The sequence below is a fragment of the Harmonia axyridis genome, chromosome 7 (genome assembly GCF_914767665.1).
Source record: "Harmonia axyridis chromosome 7, icHarAxyr1.1, whole genome shotgun sequence".
Taxonomy (NCBI): Eukaryota; Metazoa; Arthropoda; class Insecta; order Coleoptera; family Coccinellidae; genus Harmonia; species Harmonia axyridis.
Window position 1 is genome coordinate 7623498 of NC_059507.1, and position 12223 is coordinate 7635720.

Sequence of the window (12223 nt, forward strand, 5' to 3'; positions counted from 1 at the left end):
GGCAGTGTTTTTAAGATACAAAGGAATGTGGCAATATCTTTCTGTTTGTAGTTTGAAATCATTGCTTAGTGGATTGTTATTTTTATTTTTGGTTTTAGGGAAAAGAAACTCAAAGTAATTGGCTATTCTTTATTCATCATTTTATTTCAATTGTTCTTTATTTTGTTTTGATGATTCAATTTTTACAATTCATTTTGACAATTCGTTTCCTAATAAAGACATACAAGATAATTTCATTTCATGAAATATTACAGATTTTGGCTATACTTAACTAAAAATAGGTAGTGTTCAACACAATCACAGATTTTCACATTCTTCAAAAAAGTTTTTTAATAATTAAAACATGTCGATATTTCGGTGAATTAAAAAAAGAAATTCATATTAATTTGAAAATTAATTTATGACACTATTTTCAAAAGTTGATCATACAAGAATATTACATATTTACAAAATTGAATAACTTATAAGTTTACAAAAACATTCAAACGAGTCACATTCGTTGCATTAGAATGGCTTTAAATGGCAGGATCATAATATTACTATTTACATAATTACACATTGAAAAAAAAGTCTTTCGTAACTACTACACAGCCGAGAAAAGAAGTTTAAATTCTCCCTAAAGTCTCATTTCTGTTTCAACGATAGTTTTATTCCTGTTCTGAGGTGGTTGCCGCATGACGTGGTGCGTTGTCGACAATCCTGGAGCTACTAAGGGCGAAATACTTGGCGATTTTGTTGCTAGAGGTGATAAACTCGGTGAAAAATTAGGCGACATCGCAGACGACGTACTGAAGGGTGCACCTGATGCATCATGACTGATAGGAGATCTGGGTAACAGATGCATTTGGTTGTGACCACCGGTATGATGGTTGGATGTCCTTCCACTCAACACTGGCATAGTAATCGCTCTTGGCGCAACACTTGTTATCATAGGCGGTGAAACGTTTTTTGCCAAGGCCACTGAATTTTTGCTTTTTACACTAGAATTACCACTCGCGCCACTCTTCACGGAAGCGGTATCGTCTTTAAGTCTTGCTATTTCGGAAAAAACATGAGCTAGAGGCTGATATTGAGGACCCCAGTCCAGTAAATAATCCCAGTTATAACTTCCCGCTAGTTCTTCTTCACTGTGAACAATTGAACTCAGGGAACCATTCATAGAAGGTTGATGAGTTACTGTGGGGACTTCTCCATAGGAGGCTAAAGCTATAACGTGGTCCAAACCAGGATTTACACCACCACCTTCGTCGGTCGAGCTAGCTCTATCACTTCCGGCTACATCGTTCAATTTAGCATAAAAGTTACTGATGTCGTGATCGTTGTTTCGTTCCTCATCGTAGATATTCAGACTATCTAAAGGAACTGAGGGATGGTGATGCACGGTATCTTTGCTACTTCCGGCTCTAGGATCGGAACATAGCCTTGTTGCTGTCTGAGCAGCTGCGTTACTATTATTGTTCACGATTCCTAACCTCGCTAGATATTCTTGGGTATTTCTCACTGACATATCTGACAAATTGTCGTCGTCGTTTTGACACATCATTCTTGGATCTCTTTGAAGAGGACCTTCATTTATCATCCTGATCTCTTCATCCTCGCCGTCTTCTCCGTCTTCAGCTGATCCTCTTCCGCTTGAACCTGACTGCTCAGAACCTGATAATTCAGAAGTTGTAGCTGCTCCAGAGTTCGAGCTTGCTGGATGACCTCCCCCATATGGCGGTATTTCATCATACTTTGGTGGGGCGAATTGGTTTTGGTTGTTGGAGTTGTTTCCGAGATTTCTTATAGGAATCGTATCGAAAGCTGAAGGATCCACATAGTTGTTGGAAGTGTTGGCTGATTCCGAGTTTAGATGAGATTTATTTCCACCTTTGTTCCTCTTATTTCTCATGTGAAGAAAGACGAATACTGCTCCGAAAACCATCACTATCAAGACTATGATGATAAACAAAGCGATAGCCCAATTGAAAGCACCATCTTCTGCTGTTACAACACTGGATCCGTCTTTTCTGTTTATGGCCAAATTGGTGCCTGGATCTGCTAAAGGATCTAGGATGATTTCGACAACTGACATGTTGGTCAATGAGCCTTGCCGCCCAGAACTGGCTGATACCACTAGACTAACCTCTCGGCCTAAATCATGTGAGTCTGAACTATCCAATTTCTTCTTTATCAAAACAGCACCAGTAGTTCGATTAACTTTGAAGAAGTTATGTTGAGTTGTCAATTGGTACACCACTCTTCCATCCGCTCCCTTGTCTCTATCAGTTGCTTGCAAGTAGCCGACTATGAATCCTAGAGGAAGGTTGATTGAAGTAGCCAGGGTGAACTTGTAAGTCTTTTCCGTGAATTGGGGATAAAATTCATCCTTGCCCTCTATTTCTACTCTGACTTTGACAGAGTTGGAAAAACCTCCACTGTCAGTTACTTTAACGATGAAAATATATTTGCTTCTTTGCTCATAATCGAACACCGCATTGGTAACGACTAAGCCAGAAGAAGAATCAATGTGGAACATCTTATATGAGTCATCATTGCTGGAAGGTAAACTTGCCAGGGAATAGTTGAGGTATCCATAAATGCCCTTGTCTAAATCAGTAGCTTGAGCAGTAAATATTGCTGTGCCCACAGGTTCATTCTCACCAATAAACTCCAGATATTCAGATACTGGGAATTTCGGCATGTTGTCATTGCTATCTTCTAAATCTACTCTGAACGTTGTAAATGAACATATTGGTGTTGTTCCTTTGTCACAGGCTTTTATGATGAGCATATATTGTTGTTTTCCATTATCATAATCCAAAGTTTTATTGACTTTGAGTACACCAGTCGATTCCTCCAAAGAGAAGCATGCCTCATCGTTGCCTGATGTTATCTCATACTCTATTTCAGAGTTTGGTGTTCCTGCTAGATCTGCATCTGAGGCAGAAACCGTAGATATTGAAGAGCCTTGAGGAGTATTCTCCGGTATGCTTATTTTGTAAGCTTCACTTTTGAAGACAGGAGGACTGTCATTGAAGTCTTCGACAGTTATAAAAACGTTCATCATGGAGGGACTCTCTTCTTCGCCATTCGAAATCTTGAGGTGGTAAAAATCCTTCGTCTCCCTATCCAGAGGTTTTGCAAGAATCAGGTTTGAAGGGCTGGGGACAATTTCGAATCTACCATCTTCGTTTCCTTCTACAATTGCATATGGCAGTGACTCTCGTGAGGTTGGAGGTAATTTTAGGATGATGTTGCCTCTTTGGAGATTCTCAGGTATATTGAGCCTAAAAATAAAACACAATATGTAATAACCACTCTAACTATTACTGAATTGTTGATGATTGTGAAATAGTATCATTTAATACATACCTTTGTTCTTTTTTATTTCTTCCAATATCGGGCATTGATCCACTGGACTTCACTCTAACGGAGGTCAAAGAATGTAATGGAGATTTTCCAGAATCTTCAGCTTTTACGATCAAGTAGATATCTTCGGAAATTTTCGAAAAGTTCGTGAAGTTTGCTTGAAGAACACCATTTGAGTTGATAGTAAAGCCCTGTGGTTTACCAAGTATACTGTATTTGATAAGTGCGTTCTCTTCTGAGTCGATATCAGTTGCATTGAGATGAATTATGTCTATAGGTGTACCATTTAAATATTCTGAAAACATAAAAACATATTATTAGATGCCTTTGAAGTAATAAAGAATAGAGATCATGATAAGTTCGAACGAAATGACATTTATAGTATAAAATTGAAATATAATACTTCAACTCACCTGGCAAAGCTGCAGTATAGGAGTTCTGAGAAAACTCTGGTGCATTGTCGTTGACATCGGTTACTCTAATAGTTAAGGTTGTCACAGCAATATGTACAGAATCCGAAGCCAAAATCTTCATGGTGAATTCCTGTCTAGACTCATAGTCCAGTCCTCGCCTCAAGGTTACTTTACCACTAAATCTATCGATACTGAAATACTGATTGATCTCAGCACTGTTATCTTCAGAGAATTTGTAGGTTAAAGATGGGTATAAATCAACATCATTGGCAGACACGGTGGTGAGGACATTACCCACATTGGTGTTTTCAGGAACTTGAATGGTTTTCGGCTTGGGAAATGTTGGATGGTTATCATTCACGTCCAGAATATTTATTTTTATCTTCGCCGTTCCCGTCATCTGAGGTATACCCTCATCAGTTGCAATAACAGTCAGCCTGTACGAATCTCTGATCTCTCTGTCCAATGCTATGTTCGTCTTCAATACTCCACTGAAGGCAGGCTCGATTTTGAAGGCGTTGTCTCGGTTTCCATCGACTATGTGGTACCTAATTCTTGAGTTTTGACCTCCGTCGTCGTCGAGAGCCACAACCTGAAGAACGAATGTTCCTTTGTTGTTTTCCTCCCAAACAGAAGCCGTGTAGAGCTCTTGTGAAAATCTTGGTGCGTTATCATTCTGGTCCGTAAGGTTGACTACGATGTCACAATAGCTTCGAAGAGCAGGGTACCCATCTGTCTTAGCTTCAACCACCAAGTGAATAGAGTGGTGCTTCTCGAAGTCCAACTGCTTCGAATTCTTCACTTGGATATACCCACTGTCGCTATTGATACTGAAGATGTTCTCTTCGTTACCACTTCCGAAAGAGTACGATATCTTCTGTCTCCTTCCATCTGTTCTCACCGCTGCCACTTGTGCCACATGCTGATGTTCTTCTGTATTTTCCATCAGTGATAAATCGTACCTGCTAGTTTGAAACACAAGTTTGGGCGTTTCTTCTGCTATGTCCCCTACCGTAATTTCAACAAGACCTGTGGTACTCTTCGAAGGGTTACCCTTATCTGTTGCCACAACTTCGATGTAGATTATCTGTCCGTTTTCACTAGCCAAGCTTTGGGTAGCGGTTAAGATGCCATTGTTCGGGTTGATACGGAATTTGGCGTGCCCATGTCCTTGAGGTATGCTATACACTATTTCTGCGTTGTTTCCTATGTCTAAATCTTTTGCCTGGATGGTGACAATAGGCTGACCGGGTTGAATGTAGGCCGATACTTTTTCCCTGAAGGGATATTTGGAAAAGATTGGTGTGTTATCATTGACGTCTTCGATGAAGATTGTCACTGGTACTCTTGTTGAACGTGCATTGTATTTTCCAGAATCTGTGGCAACCACCAAGAATTTGTAGACACTTTTGACTTCTCTATCGAATGACCTGAAATAAAATACAAATTATGATACTCGAAGAACACTAAGGAACATGAAGGGAGAAAATAGTAAAACATAATTGGAAGACCTTTAGGTCGTTTAGAAAATGACTCACCCTGCAGTGTAAATGATTCCAGTCTTGTTATCAATCCGAAATAACCATTGGCTCTCGTTGGCCAGGGAATAGATGATCCTACTGTTGATTCCAATATCGGAATCTGAAGCGTGCACTCTAAGTATAGATGTATCCGCAGCAATGTCCTCTTTGATAGATCTCGAATATTTCATCTCGTCGAATTTGGGATCGTTATCATTCTGATCCTCGACGAAAACCGTTAAGTTGCAATAACCCTGAAGCTGAGGATTGCCCCTATCATGCGCCAAGATCGTCAAGTGATACCTGGAGAAGCTTTCGCGGTCTAGAGATTTTGCAGTTAGATCTCCGGTCTTTGCGTCGATGCCGAACTTGTTTCCGACGTTGCCGCCACTGATGGCGTAGGTGATTTGTCCGTTCAAGCCTTCATCCGAGTCTTCAGCTGTTACTGTGTGGATTACGCCGTATTCGTTGTTCTCTGGAACTGACAACCGGTAACAAGCACCGTTCTTGAATTGTGGCGCGTGATCGTTGACATCTAAAACTGTTATCAGAAGGCTGGCAACGTCGAAGAGTGTTTTTGAGGACTTGGAGGAGTCGATGATGTATACAGGTAGATTATACACATCCTTCTTTTCACGATCTAAAAAATTTGCAACGGTTATCTTTCCTTCGGAGTCTATTGAGAAAGCATCATCAGCCACTTCGGAAGGTAAGTAGAACGTCAAGTTAGCATCTGCAAAAACAAACATCATCAGTCTAGAATATATGAAATTGAAGCAATAAAACTCACCATGATTTGAAGAACCAGAAATTGTGACTTTGGTGACGAATGTACCAATAGCAGCATCTTCAGAAGCACTAGCTTTGAAAACAGAGTTCAGGAATTTTGGGCCGCTGTCCTCAGAATCTTCAGAGTTGAGCTTCAGTTGTAGATTAGATCGTTTTTGGGGGTGACCTTGGTCCATAGCTGTGATGTTAACCGAATAGGTTTTCTGGTATTCTTTTAAAGGCTTCAAAATCGTCAGGATTCCAGTGTCGTATCCAAGTGAGAAGAAGCCATCTCGTTTTTCATCAGACAGTATATACGTTACTCTACCGTTTTCACCTGTATCTTCGTCAGTAGCAACCACTTGAGTGATGGCCATGCCGACACTAATTCCATGTTCCATTGCGATTGAATGCTTTATGGGATGTACAAATTTTGGAGCATTATCATTGACGTCTCTGATCAGTACTCTTACAGTAACAGAAGAACTCAATCTCTGGGTGATATTAGGACACTGATCAGTGGCAACAACTACTAAAAAATACTCCTTGACGTTCTCATAGTCTAAAGGTTTGTTCAAAATCAAATGACCTGTGAGAGAGTCTATCAAGAAGGTTGAACTATCTGGTTCTTGCTTCATGAGAGTGTATCTCACGTCACCATTGCTACCACTATCTGGGTCAAAAGCTGAGAAGTTGTGAATAACCGACTCTAGATCAGCATCTTCGTTGATACTTATGGTGATTGGATCCATTGGCCATTTGGGATAGTTGTCGTTCACATCCTCGATTTCAATCGTTACTGTTATCGCACTGCTCTGTGGGTTATCTACGGAACTGGTATCCAAAGCTCTTATTTCCAGTTGGTACTTGGACTGCAATTCCCTGTCCAGTTCTTTGGCGACGATCAAGAAGCCTGTGGTCCTGTCTATATCGAAGGCACCTTTCACTTGATCATTGAGGCAGGAAGTCAAGGTGTATGTCACGTGGCCGCCTGTACTCCCATAGATGGCGTTTTCTTGGTCCAAGGATTCGGAAATAGCGACAGAACCTACGGTGTGACCCACTCCTGCGTCTTCCGGTACCTGGAAATATTAAGGATATTCATGGGTGTTTTTTTTTTTGTAATTCAATGAGGATATTTGATTTTAGAATATGAGCTGTCAAGAGAGAGGTTCCAGTTGTTGAAATAGAAATGTTGTGCTTGGGGAAAATGAGGCAACAAATACCATCTGCCTATCCAGAGAACTGAAGACTCTGGCGAAACTCTGTTCATTTTAAATCAAGCGATCTCGAAGAGATCAGTTGGCTTTTTACTTCATTATCAAACTGAGATCAGTTTTAGAGATTTAACAGCTGAAAAATTGAGAAGTCTTTTTGGGATACAGTTTTTCTTCTCCAAAAGAAGATTAGCGTTTTTTACTCATGTGAATAATCTGCTTCAGTGCCTCTGTCTCTTATTCTATCACCTCAAGATTTAACTTACCTTAAAACTCAAGCTCGAACTAGTGAATGTAGGCCTGTTATCGTTCAAATCCAACACACCAACCCTCAGCTTCCTTACGCTCTGCTTGGGAGGCGTGCCAGCATCAGTAGCAGCGACGGTCAACCGATAGATTGTCCTCTCCTCGTGGTCCAAGGTGACCCTGGTCCTGATCACTCCAGAAACAGGATCGATGGTGAAGGCGTCGTAACCGTCGGAGTCTTTCTCCCGGACGATGGAGTAGGTGATGGAGGCGTTCTCCCCCACGTCGGAATCGATGGCTCTCACCTTTACGACCTCCGTTCCAGGGGACTGCTCTTCGCGGACGCTCACCACGTCCTCTTGGGGGTCGACTATTTCCGGGGAGTTGTCATTGACGTCCAGAACGTGGATTTTGGCGGGGACCCTCGCGGATCTAGATGGGGACCCTTGGTCTTTGGCCTCCACGATGATGTCGTACGATTCTTTCGATTCTCGGTCCAGAGATTCTTTCGTGAAGATTTGTCCTGGAAGGATAATTGTTTGATTCAGATTCTGTGGGATCTTGGCGATTAGGAGACTCGGGATGAAAAATATTAATCATTTGAAATTCTTCGAAGGTTGAGAATGTTGTCGACTATTAATTAAGTGTGAATATTACAGAAAGGTTCATTGGTTCTTTCATCTCATTATAATTATCTTGTTTGAATCAATTCTTGATTAATTGATCTGATTTGTTTTCCTCTACGATTTCGTGCCAACAATTATCGATATTCAAAAAACCCTAAAATCAATATTATCTATCCAACGGAGGCGATCCATGACATACAGTGGAGGTGATGATATTGGGTAGGTGAAAACTCACAGTCAAACTCAAAGTATTTGGTGGAGTTTGACTGTGAGTTTTCACCTACCCAATATCAATATTATCTGATGGTATAATGACAGAGATGCATGAGTTAGCTCAAGAAATTTTTTATTTACTTATGCAAAACTCAAGTTGTTTCAAATTGTTTGAAATGCGTTTTGCTAAAGGATACAAAAAATTATCAGTAGAAAGCTATGCATAAAACTTTCATTTGTTTGAATCACTGCAAGTTTTCCTATGGCATTCTTCACTTATAACATAGATTATCGAACAGGTCGTTGATTGATGATTCTGCTACAGAGTAATACTCTGTCCGTACCTTGAAAAGGAAAAATTGCTTTTGTATGTGAAAGATCTCTTTCAACGATAAGAATTTAGCTACACGGACATGAAATTGCTTCCGCTATTCAGGTTTGGTGCTATGTTCATGTTTGAACTCCTTATTGTGGGGTGAAATGTGGTTTTGGCTCATAGCAGTGGCAATAAAACTAATACCGTTAGGTTTTTACCCCCGATCAAATATGCAAATTTGAATATTTGAAATCTGATATTTTTCCTTATTGTCGAATTTATAATAAACAGAATATTTATTATTTTCTGTATCTACCTGCTGGAATCCAAGGTTTGGCAACTTTTGCTCTCCTAGTGTCATCGGTTGTTTTACGTCGTTTGGGGCGGTTGTAGTTTGTTTTCTGAATTTCTAATATATTTAGGTATTTATTTCAATATTTTTTGAGTTAATATGAAACTTTGATTCACTATTGGACATAAGAAGTGCGTTTTTTGTGGAGAAACTCGCGAATTGAGTAAAATATCGTATCACTGATATGTTTTCATTTCCGCGCGCTTCATGTCAAATTTGATAGTTCATGTTAAGGACAAAATTTGCTTACTGAAAATGACATATGCTCCCTCCATCTATGGTTATGACTCTGAGGTATAAAACTCAATCAGAAACATAGAAAATTCAAGCAGAATATCAAAACAAACCTAAAATTTCAGTGAAAACAAATCTGTTCGAGTTGATATTTTGCGTGTGTATATAAAGTAGCATTTTTGAGCTTTCAGTAAAATTTCGAGTCAATAACGTTGTCAAAAACAAAAAAATTTCAAGCAGAATACCGGAAAAATGTGGAAAGTAGGGAACTTTTTTCAATTTTTTCGCTTGATATCAAATATGTGTCATCGTAAATAATAAACTAAATGTTGAAAATTGTTAGCATAACGGCTAACTTCATCGTACTTCATACGAGAGTCACAGGGAATTTGACAACTTCATCTCGTAGCTGCGCATTATTTACTTCGGCTATATTGGCATACCTCAAGAGCTCTCAAAGTTTCCCGATTATGCTAAACCTCGTATCGCGTACATAACTAACAAGTTCGAGATTGTGTAGAACCTCAAAGAGCCCGAGAAATCAACTTATATTCGTCCTCGTCATCATCATTACGGAGCTCCCAAGTCTCGCATCAACATCGACTTTTACAAATTATCTTAGTGTGATATTGGTAAGGAGTCCGTGCGTAAGCTCAATTAGAATAAAGAAGACGTGTCCGGGATGCTGCGAAGCCTCTCACGCTGATAAAACAACTCCGGAGCATCTGAGGATTTTTATTGGATCAATTAGATCGTCAGAAATGGAATACAGCCGTCAGTTCTACGATGCCACCAACGTTGGGTAATCAACAGACTTCTGAGACTTTATATCAGTATGAGAGGTCTATAAATTCTATGCGTCGCCCTGATTCTCTGCTTCTGCTCGGAACTAGATCTGTGTAATGACTCCTGCGATGATGTCGGAGTGAGTTGTAACCATTGTTTAAAGCGTTTTTCCGATATATGAGTGCGCATATCTCGAATATTTCTGTTCGGAATGGAGTTTCTTTGCGGAAATCGCGCAACTTTATCGAGGATCATTTGAAGCCTCATCACAGCTTTGGAATTTCGTTGTTTATACAGGGTGTTCCACCATTGACGCGACGCTGTATTATGGTTATGCGCTGAAATTTTTTTTGACACAGTATCGTATGGAAATACACTCAGAGTAACAATCATAGATAGAGGGAGCATATGCCATTTTCAGTAAGCTAATTTTGTCCCCAACATGAACTATTAAGTTTGACTGGAAGCGCTTCTTGTCGCACAGTACGAATTTCCAAATTTGGATATGATTGTGAACTGAGGTATCAAAATTCATTGGCGGCACAAGTTTATTATCCTACAGGCGGCAAATCTGTGAATCTGCCACAATAGATGAGAGAGAGAATGAGCTTTCCCTAATTCTTTGGTTATTCCGTTCATTCTTCCACATCTTGTAGAACAAAATCGTGCGAGAATATATCAGAAACGCACAGTTTTCATGGTTATATTTTATTATTATATGTTGGTACTCCGAACTTTCCGCCACGGCTTTATCTGTCAATTCGTCAATTTGCCTTGAAGAAATCAGTTCTGCCAACCAACATTTTTCAATGCAAAAATCACTAAATGATATTTATGGAAATATTTCATTGATTTCAATGAATATGCAATGAATTAGAGAAAATAATGTATAATACTCGTACAGAAGGCTCATTCTACCACTCGTTCATTCAAAAACTAGCTATTCGTGGCTCGTTTTTGAATTTTGAACTCGTGGAAGAATATCAATGCCTTCTGCACTTGTATTATAAATAACTATTCTGTACGAGTATTATACACTGCGTCCGTAAAGTATGGAACAAATTCATTTTTAGCTAAACAGACCATTTTAAGAAAAAATCCTGAAACACTTCGATTTTTGATTTTAATTTACCGTACTCTAAAATAATAATCTAATATACAGGGTGAATTACTTTCGAATAACCCCCATTTTGTCTCAATTTTTCGATTACTCTAGCTGAGCTATGTAATGTATCACATGTTGATTCCAATTGGTACAGGGTGGAGAAAAATACAATAGTTTTGTGTGGGCCCATAAAGTAACGTGCAACATTCTTCATTAGTTGAATTAACAATATTATCAAAAATACTTATCGTCTAGCGGCAATTGGTTTGAATGTAACACCTTGTAGTTTGTTACATTTTTAGATTAATAAAAATGTGGAAAATAAGAAATAATTTCATTCGTATTCTGTCTGCTAGACCACAAGTACCAAATATGTTTGGAAACAGGTCATTTTTATTAATCTACAAATGTAACAAATTTTACTACGAAATCTACAAAATCTATTACGAAAATTTCATGTGCTTTCCTTCTTGTTACCACTTTTACACGAAAAACACAACTTCGAAGTCCATCATCAATGAAAGAATCCTGTATCAATCAACAAAAACCTAAAATAAAATAATTAGAAAATAGCATCTTCAGCGAGGCAAACACAACTGGTCGAACTGTCACGGGCGTTATTACATACAGAACGGATACCTCAAGGATGCGGTTTGATGCCAATTCTGCGACATCCTGTAGCCGGCGTACTCCTTCTAAATAAATAAGCCATGCAGACCTGATAAAAACGATACGGCGTTTCAAAACAAAAAACACCCAGTGCGTGTAATACGATCCTTGTACCGCAAATATCTTGCCGTTGTCAGCGAAGCATGATCGATCGCGACACCTCGCGATACAAGTTGAAAACACAAAAAAATTAAATGAAACACGAGAGAAAAAGAGATTTTCAACAGTTGAGCTTATATCCGTTCGTGTGAAAGGAATCCTCGATATACGGGGGGATATCTTGAGAGCTGCTTGTTAGAGGTGCGTTTCTAGATGGGATACTGGTTAATATACAATTTTTTTCTTGAGGAATTATAAAAAAAAAATACCAGTGTAGAGTGTCCCAAATTCAATGCTCACTGAGAGCA

General features: G+C 39.2%; 1 protein-coding gene across 2 annotated transcripts in view; it reads right to left on the minus strand.

Moving 5' to 3' along the window:
• Nucleotides 1-115: 115 nt before the first annotated feature.
• LOC123685129 (protein dachsous) overlaps nt 116-12223 on the minus strand; it is a 332634-nt gene continuing 320526 nt past the window's right edge. Inside the window, exons 8-13 of one of the 2 annotated variants that reach the window (XM_045624720.1) lie at nt 7536-8038; nt 6075-7134; nt 5303-6017; nt 3765-5194; nt 3355-3646; nt 116-3269 (exon numbers count right to left, since the gene is read on the minus strand). In XM_045624720.1, coding sequence (XP_045480676.1) covers nt 617-3269; nt 3355-3646; nt 3765-5194; nt 5303-6017; nt 6075-7134; nt 7536-8038 — 6653 coding nt within the window. In that variant the 3' untranslated portion in view covers nt 116-616. Of the gene's footprint in view, nt 3270-3354; nt 3647-3764; nt 5195-5302; nt 7135-7535; nt 8039-12223 lie in introns of both variants that reach the window. The other variant, XM_045624719.1, reaches the window with a different exon arrangement.